Source organism: Pristiophorus japonicus, chromosome 6 (genome assembly GCF_044704955.1).
Source record: "Pristiophorus japonicus isolate sPriJap1 chromosome 6, sPriJap1.hap1, whole genome shotgun sequence".
Lineage (NCBI taxonomy): Eukaryota > Metazoa > Chordata > Chondrichthyes > Pristiophoridae > Pristiophorus > Pristiophorus japonicus.
The window spans coordinates 145,087,153-145,110,770 of record NC_091982.1 but is presented as its reverse complement, the minus strand read 5'-3'; the positions used below and the strand labels follow the sequence as shown (position 1 = coordinate 145,110,770).

Here is a 23,618-nt window from a genome sequence, read left to right as displayed (position 1 = left end):
AGAAGATTAATACCGGAGGAGTCCCATTTAAACAGAAGATTAATATCGGAGGAGTCCCATTTAAACAGAAAATTAATACTGGAGGAGTCCCATTTAAACAGAAAATTAATACTGGAGGAGTCCCATTTAAACAGAAGATTTATTTTAGAGGAGTTCTATTTAAGCAGAAGATTTATTTTGGAGGAGTCCCATTTAAACAGAAGATTTATTTTGGAGGAGTCCCTTTTCTATCGGAACAAGAGGATGAATTTTGGGTGGCTCCTGTAACTCCAATCAGCTCATTACCTCTGACCTATTACACGTTCAATTTAACAACTTTTGTCCACAAGATTCCACACTATTAAAGTTTGATTCTTCTCAGAGTTTAGGATCCAATGAGTAAGTATTAGGAGGGATAACAAGAAAGATTTTGAATCTCATGCGTATGATACATAGATACAAATAGGTATAGAGACCTATTCCATGGGTCTGAACTGGTATTATTGTATGATTGTGACACCGCTTTGTTTAACGATAGAGGCAGTGTGTGTTCTGATACAATATGTCTCACCATGGTCAGAAAGTCATACTCATGTGCTGTGCCTAAACTGAGGAGTTTCTTCTGCTCGGTGTTCATCCCCATCAGAATACTGTAGAATATGTGGTAGTTTCTCTCATCTGGAGCCTGGGTAGAGCACAGAAAGCGATACAGAGAACAGCAATCAATAGATGGATGTACAGCATCATAGCTGCAAGGCTGGGTACCAACCAGGAGCACATTGCTGAACAAGTGCTCACCCGTTAAGGGGACAGTCCTCAAGAGCTTCGTCTCTACTTGCCATTTTCTCTGAGCACAATACCTATCCCAGGGGCTCTGCCCCACTTAATTTCTCCCCCCCCCCCACTCCGCCCCCAGGGGAATAGCCCCACTCAATACCATCCCGAGGGGCTCAGCCCCACTCAATACCTCCCCCAGGGGAATAACCCCACTCAATACCTCCCCCAGGGGAATAACCTCACTCAATACCTCCCCCAGGGGAATAGCCTCACTCAATACCTCCCCCAGGGGAATAGCCTCACTCAATACCTCCCCCAGGGGAATAGCCTCACTCAATACCTCCCCCAGGGGAATAGCCTCACTCAATACCTCCCCCAGGGAAATAGTCTCACTCAATACCTCCCCCAGGGGAATAGCCTCACTCAATACCTCCCCCAGGGGAATAGCCTCACTCAATACCTCCCCCAGGGGAATAGCCTCACTCAATACCTCCCCCAGGGGAATAGCCTCACTCAATACCTCCCCCAGGGGAATAGCCTCACTCAATACCTCCCCCAGGGGAATAGCCTCACTTAGTGCCGCCCCCAGGGGAATAGCCTCACTCAATACCTCCCCCAGGGGCTCAGCCTCACTCAATACCTCCCCCAGAGGAATAGCCTCACTCAATACCTCCCCCAGGGGAATAGTCTTACTCAATACCTCCCCCAGGGGAATAGTCTCACTCAATACCTCCCCCAGGGGAATAGCCTCACTCAATACCTTCCCCAGGGGAATAGCCTCACTCAATACCTCCCCCAGGGGCTCAGCCTCACTCAATACTTCCCCCAGGGGCTCAGCCTCACTCAATACTGCCCCGAGGGGAATAGCCTTACTCAATACCTCCCCCAGGGGAATAGTCTCACTCAATACCTCCCCCAGGGCTCAGCCTCACTCAATGCCTCCCCCAGGGGAATAGCCCCACTCAACAAGAGAAAAAGTAGTCAATGGAAGTCAAAGTAATGCCTCCACTGTATCTCTACACACCAGAGACTCGCCGGCAATCAGCCATTATGCCGCACACCATGTACCCGTGATGTGATTGCAGCTCTCCGCTGGAAGACCAGTTCATTGACCAGATTCAGGTGGAGCCGAGACAGCTGGCCTTCTCAGAGTCGGCCCAATTCCCCACCATGCAGGGCGTTATCAAACACCCCCGCATTGTGCCTCCTTATAACCTTCCAAGCTTTGACACTGCAGTTGGTGCACAACCGCCATGCATGTCAAAACATGTTACATGCTAAGGCAATCCACAGTAACCCAACTGTGAAAGGGACGATCGCATGGAGCACTGGCTCCCAGCAGCCAAGGAATCTGTGTTACAACCATGACTGACGACCTCTCTGTGAATCTGCGGGAAAGATACGGAATCATCAAATATTACCGCACAGAAACAGACCATTTGGCTCAAGTGTATGCGGCTATTCTCCATGTGAGCCACGCAGTTAACCCCACTCTCCTGTCCATCCTTAGTATGCATCTTGTTAAAGCTAATTTCCCTCGCCAAAGAAGAATGGACGGGCCGGATGAGAACTGGTGTGTTCATTGAGCTAGCTCACTAAAGTTTGGATGGCTGGGATGGAGGCTTAACCAGATTGTAAAATTGTGAGAGTGGTGAATACTGAATAACATAGCAATCAGGAGAGGCCTGGAACTGGAGGGGGGAAGTGCGGGGGGGGGGGTGAGAGAAGGGGAGGGGGGGTGAGAGAGGGGGAGGGGGGAGGCGGGGGGAGGGGTAGGGGGAGACGGGGGGGAGGTGGGGGGAGGAGCTTGGGGAAGGAGGGGAGAGGGGGCGTGGGGGGTGAGGTGGGGGGAGGGGGGAGGTGGGGGGAGGGGTCGGGGGGTGAGGTGGGGAGGGAGGCAGGGGGAGGGGGGAGGTATGGGGGGGGGTTGGGGGTAAGTGGGGGGAGGGGTCGGGGGGCAGGGGGGTGAGGTGAGGGGGAGGCGGGGAGGGGGTCGAGGGGGGTGAGGTGCGGGGGAGGGGTGGAGATGGGGAGAGGGGGAGGGGTCGGAGTCGGGGTGGGGAGGTGGGGGGAGGGTCGGGTGGGTGGAGGGGGGAGGAGTCAGGGTGGGGAGGTGGGGGGAGGGGTCAGGGTGTGGGGGGAGGGGTCGGGTGGGTGGAGGGGGGAGGGGTCGGGTGGGTGGAGGGGGGAGGGGGTCGGTTGGGTGGAGGGGGAGGGGTCAGGGTGGGAGGTGGGGGGAGGGGTCGGGTGGGTGGAGGGGGGGTCGGGTAGGGGGAGGAGTCGGGGGGTGAGGTGGGGTGAGGCGGGGGAGAGGAGAGGTGGGGGAGGGAGGAAATAACAGGACAATGAGGGAAAAGCAATGCTTCTACAATGTGATGGGAATGGTGTCTCTGGGAATCCTCAGGGTGTGGTCTGAGCAGTCACACGGGATCGTGCCTGTTGTAAAACTGAGCTTGCGCTCTACTCGGAACTCCTTCATGGCAAGCGAGCCCCAGGTGGGCAGCGGAAACGTTTCAAGGACACCCTCAAAGCCTCCCTGAGGTGCAACATCCCCAGCCAACGACCGCCCTAAGTGGAGGAAGTGCATCCGGGAGGGCACTGAGCACCTCGAGTCTCATCGCCGCGAGCATGCAGAAAGCAAGCGCAGGCAGCGGAAGGAGCGTGCGGCAAACCTGTCCCCACCCACCCTTCCCTCAACGACTGTCTGTCCCACCTGTGACAGGGACTGTGACTCTCGTATTGGACTGTTCAGCCACCTAAGGACTCATTTTAAGAGTGGAAGCAAGTCTTCCTCGATTCCGTGGGACTGCCTATGATGATGATGATGAAAGCTAAGCTGTTATCCCCACCGATGATCACAGGATCAGATGGAAGGGGCCTGCGGGAGAGGGCATCCAGCAGTGTGGGAGTATATCTGCACCCACCACGCAGAAGACGAAGCAACTTGTTAACTTTTTGGTTCAGTGTTTGGTCTATGGAAGGCTTGTGCCAGCTCAAGTTACAGGTTCATAGAATAACACAGCACAGAAGGAGGTCATTCGGGGCATCGTGCATGTACTGGCTCTTTGACAGAGATAGTCCCACTCCCCAGCCCTTTCCACATGTTTCCCCTGCAAGGATTTAATACTCATGATGCACAAGTTGGACAGGAACTTATTGAGGTTGGACAGAGTGTGGCTCAGGGAAAGTGTGGACCTGGCCATTGGCTCTGTGTACGCTCACTCTCAGTGATAAAGTACACTGCAGCCAGTGCAACAAAAGCAGTTGTCCGTCTGGTTACAGCACAGGCGCTCACCTGTCGACAGACCCGAGACTTCTCCAGCAGGTACTGTTCGATCTTTGCTCCCTCGATGATCCCATCTTCATTGAAGTAGATATCAATGTATTTCCCAAAGCGGCTGGAATTGTCATTTTTTATGGTTTTTGCATTTCCAAAAGCTGTAAAAGAGAATGGCATGAATGAGGCTTGAGATAAATACTGAAATTAATCAGATTCTCACCACACCGAGAGCGACAGTGAGGTTCGTCAGTATCTCACCACCAGAGTGCCGATGTAAATCAATCTGTACCAACACACCACACTTTGAATTGTATAATCCATGGAACTGTACTACCCGTACTCCTGCCTCTCCCCTGCCCCCGTGGGACTGTACCCTCCCCCCCCCATGGGCCTGCCCCTCCCCCCCGTGGGTCTGCCACTCCCCCCCTGTGGGTCTGCCCCCCGCCCCGTGGGTCTGCCCCTCCCCTCCCCTGTGGGTCTGCCACCCCCGTGAGTCTGCCCCTCCCCCCCTGTGGGTCTGCCCCCCCCGTGGGTCTGCCCCTCCCCCCCCCCTGTGGGTCTGCACCCCCCCGGGGGTCTGCCCCTCCCCCCCCCCCCGTGGGTCTGCACCCCCCCGGGGGTCTGCCCCTCCCCCCCCCCGTGGGTCTGCCCCCCCCCCCCCCCGTGGGCCTGCCCCTCCCCCCCCTGTGGGGTCTGCCCCCCCCCGTGGGTCTGCCCCTCCCCCCCCTGTGGGTCTGCACCCCCCGGGGGTCTGCCCCTCCCCCCCCCGTGGGTCTGCCCCTCCCCCCCATGAGTCTGCCCCTCCCCCCCTGTGGGTCTGCCCCACCCCTGTGAGTCTGCCCCTCCCCCCTGTGGGTCTGCCCCCCCCGTGGGTCTGCCCCTCCCCCCCCCGTGGGTCTGCACCCCCCCCGTGGGTCTGCCCCTCCCCCCCCCCGTGGGTCTGCCCCTCCCCCCCCCCGTGGGTCTGCCCCTCCCCCCCCTGTGGGTCAGCCCCCCCCCCCTGTGAGTCTGCCCCTCCCCCCTGTGGGTCTGCCCCCCCCGTGGGTCTGCCCCTCCCACCCCTGTGGGTCTGCACCCCCCCCGTGGGTCTGCCCCTCCCCCCCCCCGTGGGTGTGCCCCTCCCCCCCCCCCGTGGGTCTGCCCCTCCCCCCCCCTGTGGGTCAGCCCCCCCCCGGGTCTGCTCCTCCCCCCCGTGGGACTGTACCCTAGGACCTTCAGTGCCTTCAGCACAGGGTGGAGAGGGTGGTTAACTTGAAGGGGAAGAAAGAAACGATGCTGCATAGATGTGCCGCTCAGTAATCAGTTACACACGGTATGACACTCAGTGAGTGCCCTCACACTCACTGTGGTACAGACAGGGGACTGGGCACAGCACAACATCCTTATCAATCCCACCTCTGTGGGGAGGATGGAAAACTTCCCCTTGTCCTAGTATATCCTTGGGCAGCTCCAAACCCAGTTCTCAGTGGGTCCACGGCACAAACCTCTTGCCCCATGACTTAGCAATCTCAGTCAGAGAGAGTGCGAGGTCGCTGGGCTAGGGATTGGAAAACCTCCGACAGCGCAGTAAGGGGAGTGTCCCAGGAAACCAGCAGCTGCACACACAGGGGACAGGGGCAGTGTGTGCTCCTTTTCACTATGTGATCTCGCGTTCATTGCCACACACTCATACACTCACTCACACATTCACTCACACACACACTCAAACACACACGCACTCACACACACACACACACTCACGCACACACAGACACACACTCACACACATAGGCACACACTCACACACACAGGCACACATTCAGACACACACTCACACACACAGGCACACACACAGATACACAGACACACACTCACGCACACACAGACATACATTCACACGCAGACAGACATACACACTCACACACACACAGGTACATACTCACACACACACTCACGCACACACACTCACATACACAGACACACACTCACGCACACACAGACACACATTCACACACAGGCACACACACACACTCACACACACAGGTACATACTCACACACACACTCACGCGCACACACACACACTCACATACACAGACACACTCACGCACACACAGACACACACTCACACACAGGCACACATACACACACACACAGGTACATACTCACGCACACACACACACACACACACACTCACATACACAGACACACACTCACGCACACACAGACACACATTCACACACAGGCACACACACACACTCACACACACACACAGGTACATCCTCACACACACACTCACACACACAGGCACACACTCACACATACTTACACACACAGGTACACACTCACACACACACGCACACTCACACACACACTCACACGCACATTCACACACACTCACGCACACACACACAGACACGCACTCACACACACAGGCACACTCAGGTACACACTGGCACACACTCACACACACAGGCACACATTCACACACACAGGCACACTCAGGTACACACTTACACACACAGGCACACACTCACACACACAGGCACACTCAGGTACACACTTACACACACAGGCACGCACTCACACACACAGGCACGCACTCACACACAGGCACACACTCACACACACAGGCACACACTCACACACACAGGCACACTCAGGTACACACTTACACACACAGGCACACTCAGGTACACACTTACACACATAGGCACGCACTCACACACACAGGCACACAGGCACACTCAGGTACACACTCACACACACAGGCACACTCAGGTACACACTTACACACACAGGCACATACTCATGCATGTGCACACCCAAGGAGCCAATCATAACGCAGCTGTAACTACCTGTTTGATCACAACAAGATATTTAAATATTATAAATGGCAGTGTGTATGTGAATAAAGCTGTGCAGTGTTGTTCTGCAAGCGAAATACTGCGAAGACAAGGAGTTTCAGGCATTAGTTGACAGAGCAATGTTCTGAAAGATCGTCACTTAAAAAGTATACCAGGGGTGACAAGATCTGGCAGCCAAGGAGAAGGATGATCCACACCTGGCACAAGCTTCACTGGGAGCCAAAGTAAGGGCTGCATTAACATTACACATCATACAGGTTGTAATAGAGCTCCCCCTAGTGGACTACTGCTCCATCTAGTGCACAACTGATGTAATACAACTACTGATGTAAATATAATAAAAAGGTCATGTGGCACAGTCACAATATGGCCGTAAACAACCATCTTGTAGAGTGTGTTTGTTAGTGATGTCGTAAGAAAATATCACACAGGGGCTTCCAGGAAAGGTTCATTTCACGGTTGAGTTGAAGATGTGTGAAGAATGGGGAAAATATCAGACACAATGTTATAAACATGGTGCCAGCACAGCAGCAATACATGCATCACTTAGATTACACAGACCAGCTGTATGGCCTGCTGATGTTGGATATGCTCCATGTATTGCAACACAATGCACAGCTGTACTAGTTCGAGCAGATGTTGGCCCTCAGTGGTGTTGAGCAACAATAGACTCACTCCCAACAAGAAAGACCTCACAGCCACAAATAGAGGCCATTCAGCCCATCACACTTTGCTAGAGCAATCCCAAACTAATCCCACTGCCTGCGCTCTCCCCATAGCCCTGTATCAATCCCAAACTAATCCCACTGCCCCACTCTCTCCCCATAGCCCGGTATCAAACCCAAACTAATCCCACTGCCCCGCTCGCTCCCTGTGATATATTCACAGAGCACAAGCACACACAGCTTCCTACATGGCAGGCAGCTCTCTCGGAAGCCTCTATCATGATTCTCTTTCTGACTTAATTGTGTCTCTTCTATGGACTGTGCCAAATTTGGTTTTAACAACGAGAGTCTGGTTCGTGGCTGTTGTTTGAGAAACAACTCTGCTGGTGTTCTACCAGTAGTTGTATGAGGAGTATTTCGATATGTAATCAAACAATTAGCCAATTTGTGATCCAATGACAACTGTCGTTTCCTTGGATTTGGATCTAACATTTGTTTTACAATTTGTACAGTGCGCTCTGCTGCACCATTCGAAGCAGGATGGTATGATGGAACCTTGGTATGTTTCACACCATTTTTGCTCGTGAATTGTGCAAATTCTTCTGAACGAAATTGTGGTCCATTATCCGAAAAAATCTCTTCAGGGAGGCTAAATGAAGAAAATAATTTTCGTAAAATGTCCAATGTTTTACTTGTTGTTATTTTCCACATTGGAAAAACCTCAACCCACTTCGAATGGTTATCAATCACAATGAACAATTGTTGTCCTTCTAACTCAGCAAAATCAATATGTAGCCTTTGCCACACCCTGGGAGGCCATTTCCATGGCTGTAATGGTACTGGTGATGGTTGCTTGCTTACCGATTGACATGTCGTATACTGACTCATGATGTACTCTATATCTTTATCAAGATCTGGCCACCATAAGTAACTGCGTGCAAAACACTTGGTCAAACACACTCCCAAATGCTGGTCATGGAGGTTTCCTAATAATTTGGACCTGAATTTATTTGGTATAACCACTCTTGCACCCCACATGATACAATCTTTATCTACTGATAATTCATTCCTTCGAATGAAGAATGGATAAATATCTTTGTCTGTTACCTGGTTTGGCCATCCATTTGCAATATAATCATACACCTTTGACATCACTGGGTCACGTTTGGTTGCTCTACCAATCTCTTCAGCTGTGACTGGCAGTTCATCAATATATGAAAAATAAAACACTTCTTCCCTATCAGGTGTAACTTGTGATGGGGAAGGCAATCTAGACATTGCATCAGCATTACTTTGATCAGCTGATCGTCTGTATTCAATATCATATGTATATGCTGACAAAATCAAAGCTCATCTCTGCATTCGGGCTGCAGCTAATGTTGGAACTGGGGACTTTGGATGGAGGATTGCTGTTCGGGGCCTATGGTTCGTAACGATGGTAAACTTACGACTATACAAGTATTTGTGAAACTTCTTGACCCCAAAAATTAATGCCAAAGCTTCCCTTTCAATTTGTGCATAATTACTCTCACTGGCACAGAGTGCGTGAAGCAAAAGCAATTGGTCTCTCCTCCCCACTACATGATACATGAGAGATCACTGCCCCAACTCCATACGGAGAGGCATCACATGCTAGCTTAATCTCCTTAGATATGTCATAGTGAACTAACATGGTGCTCTCTACCAATTTGCTTTTACACTCCTTGAGTGCTGTATCGCATTCTTTTGACCACTTCCAATGGACCTGTTTTTTCAATAGGTCATTCAGTGGATGTAATACTGTAGCAAAATTTGGTAGGAACTTCCCATAATAGTTCAAAAGACCCAAGAATGAACAAAGTTCAGTGATATTCCTGGGAGTGGGTGCATTTCTAATTGCATCCAATTTTTCCATGGTTGGATGTAAACCATCTTTGTCGACTCTATACCCTAAGTACTCCACTGAGTTTTTAAATAACTCACACTTACGAGCAGACACTCGTACTCTGTGAATCTCTAGCCATTTGAGGACTTCATTCAATATGTTATTATGAATTTGCCTATTTGGTGCTGAAATTAGTATGTCATCCAAATAACATACTACCCCTTCAATACCTTGCAAAATCTGGTTCATCACCCCTTGGAATATGGCAGGGGCAGAAGACACTCCAAACGGTAGCCTATTAAATTGATATAGACCTAGATGAGTATTTATTGTCAAACATGACTTGGACTCCTCATCTAGTTCAAGCTGTAAGTAGGCATTCGTAAGATCCAGTTTTGAGAAGATCTGACCACCTGTCAGTGTTGTGAACAAATCTTCTATATTCGGCAATGTATTGGGGACATTACCCTCTCGAACCTGGTTTATGGTTACTTTATAATCACCACACAATCTTACCTTACCATCGGACTTAGGTACAACAACAATGGAGGTAGCCCAATTACATCGATCTATCTTACAAATAATGTTCTCAGTCTCTAGTCTTTTGAGTTCTTGCTCAACTTTCTCCTTGAGTGCATATGGTACAGAACGTGGCTTGTAGTAAACTGATCTAGCATCCTTCTGTACCCTGACATTCGCCTTGAAACCTTGGATCGGACTGCCCGATTCACAGAACACCTTCGGATACTTCTTGATAACGTCATCCGTTGATGAAAATCTCACTTCCACACAGAAAATCTTACTCCAATCCAGCTTCAGTGAGCTCAACCAATTTCTTCCTAGTAAGGCATGCCTCAGATCCATACAGGAGGGCGGCTATTACTACAGCCCTATAGACCATGAGTTTTGTGGTAGATTTGAGGGCCTGGTCTTCAAACACTCTTTTCCAGAGACGGCCGAAGGCTGCACTGGCTCACTGGAGGCGATGCTGAATCTCCGCATCAATGTCTGCCTTTGTTGGTAAGAGGCTCCCGAGATATGGGAAATGGTCCACGTTCTCGAGAGCCGCGCCGTGAATTTTGATGACTGGGGGGCAGTGCTGTGCGGCGGGGACAGGCTGGTGGAGGACCTTTGTCTTATGGATGTTTAGCATAAGGCCCATATTTTCATATGCCTCAATGAATACCTTGACTATATCCTGGAGTTCAGCCTCTGAATGTGCGCAGACGCAGGCGTCGTCCGTGTACTGTAGCTCAACGACAGAGGTTGGGGTGGTCTTGGACCTGGCCTGGAGGCGGCGAAGGTTAAACAGCTTCCCACTGGTTCTGTAGTTTAGTTCCACTCCAGCGGGGAGCTTGTTGATAGGTGGAGCATGGCAGCGAGGAAGATTGAGAAGAGGGTTGGAGCGATGACGCAGCCCTGTTTGACCCCGGTCCAGACGTGAATTGTGTCTGTAATAGATCCGTTGGTAAGGATCACGGCCTGCATATCGTCGTGAAGCAGGCGAAGGATGTTGACAAACTTTTAGGGGCCTCTGAAACGGAGGAGGATGCTCCATAGACCCTCACGGTTGACAGTGTCAAAGGCCTTTGTAAGGTTGAAAAAGGCCATGTATAAGGGCTTGCGCTGCTCCCTGCGTTTTTCCTGCAGCTGTCATGCTGCAAAGATCATGTCTGTTGTGCCCCATTCACCCTATCAAAATCCGTCATAATATTAAACACCTCCATTAAAATCTCAGCTCAGCAAAACAACAGCGGCCTTGTGCTCAGCAAGTGGAAAAACCAAACAAAACCCAGGAATATAGCAAACGGAGCAGGGAAGTTTATCTAGCCCTGTAGATCTCATACAGGCACTCAGTTTGGCCCCCATTCTAATGCCAACTGTTATTGAAGGACATTCTCACACAGGCAATGTAAAGTGTTAAACTGTGGGAATCTGAAATTCCGCAATGCTGGCAGTGCAGCCCTACAGTATAGCTCTTGTCTAAGGAGCTATATTGTCGAGCAGGCCACACAGTCCGCATGTCAGACATGAGGCTCCCAAAGCAAGCGCACTACTCGGAACTCCTTCACGGCAAATGAGCCAAAGGTGGGCAGAGGAAACGTTACAAGGACACCCTCAAAGCCTCCCTGATAAAGTGCAACATCCCCACCGACACCTGGGAGTCCCTGGCCAAAGACCTCCCTAAGTGGAGGAAGTGCATCCGGGAGGGCGCTGAGCACCTCGAGTCTCATCGCCGAAAGCATGCAGAAATCAAACGCAGGCAGCGGAAAGAGCGTGCGGCAAACCTGTCCCACCCAACCTTTTCCTTACCGACTATCTGTCCCACCTGTGACAGGGACTGTGGCTCTCGTATTGGACTGTACAGTCACTGAAGGACTCATTTTAAGAGTGGAAACAAATCTTCCTCGATTCTGAGGAACTGCCTATGATGATGATGATTGTGGGAATCATAAACCATGGCCATTTTCTCCCCAGTGTTTCCCCTTTCACATTGTCCTCTCATAACATCACTCAACCTGAATCAGAATGGGCCCACAACTGCTGTCAGCCTGCAAGTCACTGTCTGGACGTAACATGCATACAAGTTCTTCCTCTGCGTGTGTTAAGTCGAGACAGCGAGTTTTGGCGGGCTGTTTAACAGTAGCAGCTGTCGGGATCACAGCTGAATCTCATCCCATCATCACTTGACACCTCCATAGTGACCAGGAGCGTAAGCACTTCCTGCCCTGACCCAGCGACACTGCAGCATCTCTTCCACTCCTGCCCTCTCAGTTTGACCGCACCGTTCCACTGTAAGTTTTACCTTCCAGGATAGGGTTGGCCTCCAGGACCTGCTGTTCAATCCACAAGTGTTTCCCACTTATTGCAGCCAGAAACTGCAGCACCAACTTCGTGCTTTCCGTCTTCCCGGCTCCCGACTCGCCGCTGAAATTAAATACACTTTCTTTTATTTTCAAGAGAGAGAAGTGTAACATTAAATCAGTTTGAGTGTGAAGAACCATCACCATTAAAGTAATTACCAGAAAGAGTGGTGAAGATATGTGGTCCTCGCACATATTTGGGGGAGGTGGGATCAGTACAGACCGGACGGTCTGCACCTGGGCAGAACCGGAATCAATGTCCTAGGGGGAGTGTTTGCTAGTGCTGTTGGGGAGGAGTTAAACTAATATGGCAGGGGGATGGGAACCAATGCAGGGAGACAGAGGGAAACAAAATGGAGACAGAAGCAAAAGACAGAAAGGATATGAGGAAAAGTGGAGGGCAGAGAAACCCAAGGCAAAAAACAAAAAGGGTAACTGTACAGCAAAATTCTAAAGGGTCAAAGTGTAATAAAAAGGCAAGCCTGAAAGCTCAGTGCCTCAATGCGAGGAGTATTCGGAACCCCGGAGAGGGCTCTGAGCCAGTTAGAGTGGGTGAGAGCTCAGATGAACAGGACCCCAAGAAAGAATGAAAAAGGCAGGAGGCAACAGAGCAGAGTAGCACTGGGGTAAGTGTAAACCACAAGGTGATAGGAAGGGACAATATGTATGAATATAAAGGGGCTGCAGGAGGGGTCAAAACTAAAAATCATGGTTTAAAAACTAATATTAAAACACTCTACCTAAACTCATGCAGCATTCGAAATGAAGTAAATGAATTGATGGCACAAATCATTACAAATGGGTATGATTTGGTGGCCATTACAGAAACATGGTTGCAGGGTGGCCAAGACTGGGAATTAAACATACGGGGGTATCTGACAATTCGGAAGGATAGATAGGAAGGGAAAGGAGGTGGGGTAGCTCTGTTAATAAAGGATGATATCAGGGCAGTTGTGAGAGATGATATTGGCTCTAATGAACAAAATGTTGAATAATTGTGGGTGGAGATTAGAGATAGTAAGGGGAAAAAGTCACTGGTGGGCGTAGTTTATAGGCCCCCAAATAATAACTTCATGGTGGGGCGGGCAATAATCAAGGCAATAAGGAAGGCATGTGAAAAAGGAACGGCAGTAATCATGGGGAATTTTAACCTACATATCGATTGGTCAAATCAAATCGCACGGGGTAGCCTGGAGGAGGAATTCATAAAATGCATACGGGATTGTTTCTTAGAACAGTATGGTACAGAACCTACAAGGGAGCAAGCTATCTGAGATCTGGTCCTGTGTAATGAGACAGGAATAATAAACGACCTCCTAGTAAAAGATCCTCTCGGAATGAGTGATCACAGTATGGTTGAATTTGTAATACAGATTGAGAGTGAGGAAGTAGTTCCTCAAACGAGCATACTATGCTTAAACAAAGGGGACTACAGTGGGATGAGGGCAGAGTTGGCTAAAGTAGACTGGGAACACAGACTAAACGGTGGCACAATTGAGGAACAGTGGAGGACTTTTAAGGAGCTCTTTCATAGTGCTCAACAAAAATATATTCCAGTGAAAAAGAAGGGCGGTAAGAGAAGGGATAACCAGCCGTGGATAACCAAGGAAATAAAGGAGAGTATCAAATTAAAAACCAATGCGTATAAGGTGGCCAAGATTAGTGGGAAACTAGAAGATTGGGAACATTTTTAAACGACAGCAAAGAATGACTAAGAAAGCAATAAAGAAAGGAAAGATAGATTACGAAAGTAAACTTGCGCAAAACATAAAAACAGATAGTAAAAGCTTTTACCGATATATAAAACGGAAGAGAGTGACTAAAGTAAATGTTGGTCCCTTAGAAGATGAGAAGAGGATTTAATAATGGGAAATGTGGAAATGGCTGAGACCTTAAACAATTATTTTGCTTCGGTCTTCACAGTGGAAGACACAAAAACCATGCCAAAAATTGCTGGTCACGGGAATGTGGGAAGGGAGGACCTTGAGACAATCACTATCACTAGGGAGGTAGTGCTGGACAGGCTAATGGGACTCAAGGTAGACAAGTCCCCTGGTCCTGATGAAATGCATCCCAGGGTATTAAAAGAGATGGCAGAAGTTATAGCAGATGCATTCGTTATAATCTATCAAAATTCTCTGGACACTGGGGAGGTACCAGCGGATTGGAAAGCAGCTAATGTAACGCCTCTGTTTAAAAAAGTGGGCAGACAAAAGGCAGGTAACTATAGGCCGGTTAGTTTAACATCTGTAGTGGGGAAAATGCTTGAAGCTATCATTAAGGAAGAAATAGCAGGACATCGAGATAGGAATAGTGCAATCAAGCAGACGCAACATGGGTTCATGAAGGGGAAATCATGTTTAACTAATTTACTGGAATTCTTTGAGGATATAACAAGCATGGTGGATAGAGGTGTACCGATGGATGTGGTGTATTTTGATTTCCAAAAGGAATTCGATAAGGTGCCACACAAAAGGTTACTGCAGAAGATAAAGGTACGCAGAGTCAGAGGAAATGTATTAGCATGGATAGAGAATTGGCTGGCTAACAGAAAGCAGAGAGTCGGGATAAATGGGTCCTTTTCGGGTTGGAAATTGGTGGTTAGTGGTGTGCCATAGGGATCGGTGCTGGGACCACAACTGTTTACAATATACATAGATGACCTGGAAGAGGGGACAGAGTATAGTGTAACAAAATTTGCAGATGACACAACGATTAGTGGGAAAGCGGGTTGTGTAGAGGACACAGAGAGGCTGCAAAGAGATTTAGATAGGTTAAGCGAATGGGCGAAGGTTTGGCAGATGAAATATAATGTCGGAAAATGTGAGGTCATCCACCTTGGGAAAAAAAACAGTAAAAGGGAATATTATTTGAATGGAGAGAAATTACAACATGCTGTAGTGCAGAGGGACCTGGGGGTCCTTGTGCATGAATCCCAAAATGTTAGTTTGCAGGTGCAGCAGGTAATCAGGAAGGCGAATGGAATGTTGGCCTTCATTGCGAGAGGAATGGAATACAAAAGCAGAGAGGTCCTGCTGCAACTGTACAGGGTATTGGTAGGGTGCACCTGGAGTACTGCATGCAGTTTTGGTCACCTTACTTAAGGAAGGATATACTGGCTTTGGAGTGGGTACAGAGATGATTCACTAGGCTGATTCCGGAGATGAGGGGGTTACCTTATGATGATAGATTAAGTAGACTGGGTCTTTACTCGTTGGAGTTCAGAAGGATGAGGGGTGATCTTATAGAAACATTTAAAATAATGAAAGGGATAGACAAGATAGAGGCAGAGAGGTTGTTTCCACTGGTCGGGGAGGCTAGAACTAGGGGGCACAGCCTCAAAATACGGGGGAGCCAATTTAAAACCGAGTTGAGAAGGAATTTCTTCTCCCAGAGGGTTGTGAATCTGTGGAATTCTCTGCCCAAGGAAGTAGTTGAGGCTAGCTCATTGAATGTATTCAAATCACAGATAGATAGATTTTTAACCAATAAGGGAATTAAGGGTTACGGGGAACGGGCGGGTAAGTGGAGCTGAGTCCACGGCCAGATCAGCCATGATCTTTTTCAATGGCAGAGCAGGTTCGAGGGGCTAGATGGCCTACTCCTGTTCCTAATTCTTATGTTCTTATGTTCTTCTGTATGATCATGGAAAAGTTAGGTTTGTTCTCATTGATCATATTTTACCTACAGACGTGGGAGGAGTTGAAAGTTGGAATGATTCGATTATTTCTGACTCATCAGATAGTCTTATTACAAGTACAGTACCAGTAGCAAATCCTACATCAGATGCACTAGAAACAAGTCCAAGAGAAAGTCAGAATTTAAATCTGAGTCCGAGTCAGGCAGACAAACAGTCTGAAGTTATAGAGAGTCAAAGTGTAGATCAAGCATTGCCCTTGGAGAAAAGCTCTTCTCAGGTTCAGCCGAGAATGAGTCTAAGTTCAACACCAAGTTTGGAAAGTTCTGTTCGAGAGTGAAGGTATTTTCTTCGAGACAGAAAACCAGTGGTTAAGTTTGATTTATAAATATGGCAAAATAAGTCCATATCTTTTGTTGTGTATAACCACGCAAGTTATGTATGATGATGATTGTTTTGCAATGATTACTTCTTCATTAAGGAGGGAGAAGTGTAATAGAGCTCCCCTTAGTGGACTACTGCTCCACCTAGGTGGACAACAGTGGTAATTCAACTACTCATGTACACATTGTTCGCATGCCAGACGCGAGACTCCCAAAGCAAGCGCTCTGCTCAGAACTCCTTCACGGCAAACGAACCCCAGGTGGGCAGAGGAAATGTTACAAGGACACTCTCAAGGACTCCCTGTTAAAGTGCAACATCCCCACCGACACCTGGGAGTCCCTGGCCACAAAGACCGCCCTTAGTGGAGGAAGTGCATCCAGGAGGGCGCTGAGCACCTTGAGTCTCATAACCGAGAGCATGCAGAAATCAAGCGCAGGCAGCGGAAAGAGCGTGCGGCAAACCAGTCCCACCCACCCTTTCCTTCAACGACTATCTGTCCCACCTGTGACAGGAACTGTGGTTCTTGTATTGGACTGTTCAGCTACCTAAGGACTCATTTTTAGAGTGGAAGCAAGTCTTCCTTGATTCCGAGGGACTGCCTATGATGATCATGATATCTGTGATAATGCAACTACTCATGTAAATACAATAAAAGCATCACGTGACAAGTTCACGTGACAAGTTCCTGAGTAGAGCCATCTTGTGTATGTGTATGTGTGTGTGTTTGTCCTGCTTTTCTCCCTGCAATGTACAACATATTTTTGCCTGCGAGACCATCCGGCGTAAGGAGATCAAAAGGCCAGGGTGTTCTGGAAAATGGACCACTCCAGGTAGCTTCTCTTCAACCAGGTCAATGAGGCGAGGTTTGCCGCTTTTATGCAGTCCTCCACAGGTTGCTAAGTGAGATCGTTTCTGTCCCATCTTACTGCCCCTTCCTGCAGCCATCATCAGACAGCTGACTGAGAGTGTGGGCCCTCTCCCCATGTAGCCTCATTCAGCAAGCAATACTGAGATGCTTCCTGTCCTTCAGCCAGCCCCCTCAAAGCAGAAGAATGGGGAACACAGTTTAACAAAGTTCTATAGTAGAGAAATTACAGCACAGCCATTTGACCCATGAGCCGAAACAATATTGGCCAGGACACCGGGGAGAATTCCCCAACTCTTCTTCGAATAGTACCATAGGATCTATTTTCTATGTCCAATAATTTTAACCGAGTTACTGCCACCAGTGCAATAATACTGATCGGAAACAGATCTGATTGGAAACTGATCGGAACTAATATTGTTCGCATGCCAGACATGAGGCTCCCAAAGCAAGCGCTCTACTCGGAATTCCTTCACGGCAAGCGAGTCAAAAGTGGGCAGAGGAAACGTTACAGGGACACCCTCAAAGCTTCTCTGATAAAGTGCAACATCCCCACTGACACCTGGGAGTCCCTGGCCAAAGACCGCCCGAAGTGGAGGAAGTGCATCCGGGAGGGCGCTGAGCACCTCGAGTCTCATCGCCGAGAGCATGCAGAAATCAAGCGCGGGCAGCGGAAAGAGCGTGCGGCAAACCTGTCTCACCCACCCTTTCCTTCTGATACGTCTTTACTACACAGTATAAATGCACACGAGGCCCATGCTTGAGAGAAGGTCAGTCTGTGACCTGTCCTTTATTCCTTAGCACTCAAGTGATGAAGGTGGGTGGAGCTTCCCCTTTTATACCTGAAGGTCCAGGTTAGGAGTGTCTCCCACCTAGTGGTCAGTGTTCTCACGGTGTACAACTTAGGTCAGTTTATACATGGGTTACAATGCTGGTTGAATACATGACATCACCTCCCCCCCCAAAGTCTTATTGGGATCACAGGTTGAGTCTCTCTGGTGGTTTACGCTCTCTTGTAGAGCGCCTGAGTTGGGGCTCCGGTTGTTGGGCGCTGGCCTGAGTGTCTGATGTTTGCAGTGCCTCAGGCCTGTCCGGACTGCCCACAGTGACTGGGCTCTCCTCCCTTTGGTTCCGGTGTTCGGTCACCTGTGGTGGAGTGAACTCTATATCGTGTTCTTCCTCTGCTTCTTCTATGGGGTTGCTGAACCTCCTTTTTGTTTGATCCACATGTTTGCGGCAGATTTGTCCATTGGTAAGTTTAACTACCAGAATCCTATTTCCCTCTTTGGCAACCACAGTGCCTGCGAGCCATTTGGGCCCTGCAGCGTAGTTGAGGACAAAAACAGGATCATTTACATCAATACATCGCGCCCTCGCATTCCTGTCATGGTAGTGATATTGTGACTGGCGCCTGCTCTCGACAATTTCTTTCATGGTGGGGTGTATAAGGGATAATCGGGTTTTGAGCGTCCTTTTCATTAGTAGCTCTGCGGGTGGAACCCCTGTGAGCGAGTGTGGTCGGGATCTATAGGCCAACAGGAAGCGTGATAAGTGGGTTTGTAGGGAACCCCCTTGGAATCTGAGCATCCCCTGTTTGATTATCTGCACTGCTCGTTCTGCCTGGCCGTTTGAGGCCGGCTTGAACGGTGCCGTTCTAACATGGTTAATTCCATTGCCTGCCATGAAGTCCTGGAATTCAGTGCTTGTGAAGCACGGGCCATTGTCGCTGACCAAGATGTCCAGTAGACCGTGGGCGGCGAACATTGCCCGTAGACTTTCTATCGTGGTAGAGGATGTGCTTGAATTTAAAATGTCACACTCGATCCATTTGGAGTAGGCATCTACTACAACCAAAAACATTTTCCCCATGAAAGGACCTGCGTAGTCCACATGGATGCGTGACCAAGGCTTGGCGGGCCATGGCCAGGGGCTAAGGGGGGCTTCCCTGGGCGCATGGCCCAGCTAGGCACACGTGTTGCACCTGCGAACACAAAGTTCCAGATCTGCGTCTATCCCTGGCCACCAAACGTGTGACCTGGCAATTGCCTTCATCGTGACAATGCCCGGGTGCCCATTGTGGAGTTCTCTGATGAACACCTCTCTGCCCATCTGGGGCATGACTACGCGGTTTCCCCACAGTAGGCAATCGGCCTGAATCGAGAGTTCATCCTTGCGCCTGTGAAATGGTTTAAATTTCTCAGGACTGCCCAGTCCCCATTCAGGACACATTTCTTGACTAGAGACAATAGCGGGTCTCTATTTGTCCAGACTTTAATCTGACGGGCTGTCACGGGTGAGCCTTCGCTTCCGAAAGCTTCAATAGCCATGACCGTCTCAGCACCATGCTCGGTAGCCCCCTCAGTGGTGGCTAGTGGGAGCCTGCTGAGTGCATCGGTGCAGTTTTCGGTGCCAGGTCTGTGCCGAATTGTGTAGTCATAGGCAGCTAACATGAGTGCCCACCTCTGTATGCGAGCCGATGCGTTTGCATTTATGGCCTTGTTGTCGGCCAAAAGGGACGTTAGGGGTTTGTGATCTGTCTCCAGCTCAAATTTCCTGCCAAACAGTTACTGGTGCATTTTCTTTACCGCATATACACATGCGAGCGCCTCCTTTTCTACCACCCCGTAGCCCCTTTCTGCCTGGGACAGAGTCCTGGAGGCAAGCTACCAGCTGTAACTGACCCTTGGCATTGACATGCTGCAACACACACCCGACACCATAGGACGACGCATCGCACGTTAACACAAGTTTCTTACATGGGTCATATAGCGTTAACAGATTGTTGGAACATAACAAATTGCGTGCTCTATTAAAAGCCCTTTCCTGGCTGTCCCCCCAAACCCATTCGCGACCTTTGCGTAGGAGCACGTGTAGCGGCTCTAGCAGCGTGCTCAATTTGGGAAGAAAGTTACCAAAATAGTTCAGGAGCCCCAGGAACGAACGCAGCTCCGTCGTGTTACGGGGTCTGGGTGCTCTCTGGATCGCTTCCGTCTTGGATGCAGTAGGGCTGATCCCGTCTGCTGCTACCCTCATCCTCAGGAATTCTACCTTTGGAGCTAGGAAGACGCACTTCGCCTTTTTCAGTCGCAGACCTACCCCGTCCAGTCTGCGTAGCACCTCATCCAGGTTGTGGAGGTGTTCTTCAGTATCGTAACCCGTAATGAGGATGTCGTCCTGAAAAACCACCGTCTCTGGAATCGACTTGAGGAGGCTTTCCATATTTCGTTGGAAGATCGCGGCGGCCGAGCGAATCCCGAACGGATATCTGTTGTACTCAAACAACCCCTTGTGTGTCGTGAAGGTGGTCAGCTTCTTCGACTCACTCGCCAGCTCCTGGGTCATGTAAGCTGAGGTCAGGCCCAATTTTGAAAAAAATTTGCCACCGGATAGCGTCGCAAAGAGGTCCTCCGCTCTCGGTAGCGGGTACTGGTCTTGGAGTGACACCCGATTGATGGTGGCCTTGTAATCGCCACATATCCTGACCGACCCATCCGCCTTGAGCACCGGCACAATCGGGCTCGCCCAGTCACTGAATTCGACTGGCGAGATGATGCCTTCCCTCAACAGGTGGTCCAATTCGCCTTCTATCTTTTCCCGCATCACGTACGGCACTGCCCTGGCCTTGTGGTGTACTGGTCTGGCGTCCGGGTTTATGTGAATCACTACCTTGGCCCCCATGAAAGTGCCAATGCCGGGTTGAAATAATGAGTTAAATTTGTCCAGGACCTGTGAGCATGATACTCGCTCCACAGAGGAAATTGCATTGACATCGCCCCATTTCCAGTTCATGACAGCAAGCCAACTCCTCCCCAGTAGTGCGGGACCGTCCCCTGGGACAATCCTGAGTGGCAACCTGTTCTCCGAATCTTTGTAGGTCATGACTATCGTGGCGCTGCCTAGCACCGGAATGATCTGCTTTGTGTAAGTCCGTAGCTGTGCATCAATCGGCGATAATTTTGGCCTCCTGGCCTTGGATGCCCACAACTTTTCGAACTGTTTGATACCCATCAGGGACTGGCTGGCACCCGTGTCTAACTCCATTGATACTGGGATGCCATTGAGGAGCACTTTCATCATTATCGGTGGCGTCCTGGTGTATGAACTGTATACGTGCTCCACATGAACTCGCTGAACTTCAGCTTCCAGCGATTTCCCCCAGTGTCCATTTCTGCAATTTCTGCAGGTATTTTGCTCATCTCTGCAAACTCCGGCTGAATGTATGCCTCCACGCCTCCAGCATGAGTTGTGGTTTGAAACAAAAGATCCCTTGCCAGTCGATCGTCCCTGACTGCCCCTGTTATTGTCCTTGAGTGCACCATTAACAGGTGTTGATGGCCCCATTACTGGCCGCATTGTCCCTTGCAATGGCATGAATCGCTGTTCAGCTTGCCATTGTCTCTGTCGAACTCCCCCTCTGGGTTCAACTACATGTTGGGGCATGCCTGACTGCCCTTGTCTGCCTGGAGAACTGTGTGCTGCTTTAACAATGTTGAATCTCTGTCCCAACCATTCCTTAACACAGTACCTCTCGTCTGTTCTGCTAGTGGCCATGCTCGCGTGGTTTAAATCCCAGTTTCTTGTCACCATTGATACGTCCTTACTACACAGTATAAATGCACACGAGGCCCATGAGAGAAGGTCAGTCTGTGACCTGTCCTTTATTCCTTAGCACTCAAGTGATGAAGGTGGGTGGAGCTTCCCCTTTTATACCTGAAGGTCCAGGTTAGGAGTGTCTCCCACCTAGTGGTCAGTGTTCTCACGGTGTACAAATTAGGTCAGTTTATACATGGGTTACAATGCTGGTTGAATACATGACACCTTCAACCACTGTCTGTCCCACCTGTGACAGGGACTGTGGCTCTCGTATTGGACTGTTCAGCCACCTAAGGACTCATTCTAAGAGCAGAAGCAAGTCTTCCTCGAATCTGAGGGACTGCCTATGATGATGATGATTGATCAGAAAATCTAGGCCAATATCTTTGAGAAGGAGGAATACACAAGAGGCCTGAGTCAAAAGTACAGAGATTTCGGGAGTTGGGGTGTAGGGTTGGAGGCGGTTGCAGTGAGAGAGGAAGGGGCAAGGCCAATGAGGGGATTGTACACAAGGATGAGAATTTCTAAATGTGAGGCATTGAGACAGCGGGAGCCAATGTAGTTGAGCGAGCACAGGGAGTGATGGGCGACGCGGGTTGATATGCGATAGAAAAAAAGCTTTGGACTGAGATCAAACCCATCTGCTGTGCAGAACAGGTACTCCCCAGTCATTGGATAATAGGCCAGGAGGAGGCCATTCTGCCCCTCTAACCTGTTCCGCCATTCAGTTGGATCATGGCTGATCTGTATCAATGTAATGTAATTATTGATTTTTGAACATGCTGAGGATGCCTTAATGCCCAGACATCACACAGAGAGCTGAATTAACTCGCTGTAAATCTCTGGCACATAATGGACGAGAGCCTGAACTAGAAGGAAGAATGAAGAACTTGCATTTTTATAGAGCGCCTTCTGGACTATTTTAGCACAGTTGTTATCCCACAGGTTTCCCCAATGGTTAACAACTTGTTTAAACAGCAACACAAAGAAACTCACATCAGAGGGTTAAGCAATTTGCAGACAAAGAAATTAAACCCCCTAATGCCTCAGTGTATGGCACTGGAAAGATAAAAACATAAGAACATAAGGATTAGGAACAGGAGCAGGCCATACAGCCCCTAGAGCCTGCTCCGCCATTCAATAAGATCATGGCTGATCATTGACCTCAACTCCACTTTCCCGCCCGATCTCCATATCCCTCAATTCCCCATGATTCCAAAAATCTATCTATCTCAGTCTTGATTGTATTCAGAGATTCAGCATCCACAGCCCTCTGGGGTAGAGAATTCCAAAGATTCACCACCCTCTCAGTGAAGAAATTTCTCCTCATCTCAGTCCTAAATGGCCTACCCCGTATCCTGAGACTGTGCCCCCTAGTTCTAGACTCTCCAGCCAGGGGAAAACAAACTCTCAGCATCCACCCTGTCAATCCCCCACAGAATGGTACATGTTTCAATGAGATCACCTAAATTCCAGAGAGTATAGGCCCATTCTACACAATCTCTCATCATAAGACAGCCCTCTCATTCCAGGAATCAATCCAGTGAACCTCCGTTGCACCGCCTCCAAGGCAAGTATATCCTTCCGCAGATAAGGAGACCAAGGGGATGAAATTCAGGCCCACCAGATACCTGGAGCACTGACCATTTTTTAAGTGTTTTCACCGCCGGGTAGGATGAGGTCAACTCTTGATCAATATTCAGATCTTTGTCCGTTTGTTTTAATCGGTCAGGAAGTTGGTCATAATGGGGGCGGAAGTGGGGGCGGGACAGATTCTCCGGCACTGTCACTCAGCAGCGGAGCGGTGGTGACATCACTGCATGTGTGCGTCACCACGTATCTCTCCTCCGTTAAAGGGGAGAGAAT

The 23,618-nt window shown here is 49.5% G+C and overlaps 1 protein-coding gene across 1 annotated transcript in view; it reads right to left on the bottom strand.

Annotated features, from left to right (window-relative positions):
* Window positions 1–23,618, bottom strand: part of LOC139265812 (unconventional myosin-VIIa-like) — a 440,714-nt gene that overhangs the window by 386,305 nt on the left and 30,791 nt on the right. Inside the window, exons 5-7 of the mRNA XM_070883263.1 lie at window positions 12,216–12,337; window positions 4,052–4,194; window positions 551–664 (exon numbers count right to left, since the gene is read on the bottom strand). Of these exons, the coding sequence (XP_070739364.1) occupies window positions 551–664; window positions 4,052–4,194; window positions 12,216–12,337 (379 nt within the window). The remainder of the gene's footprint in view (window positions 1–550; window positions 665–4,051; window positions 4,195–12,215; window positions 12,338–23,618) is intronic.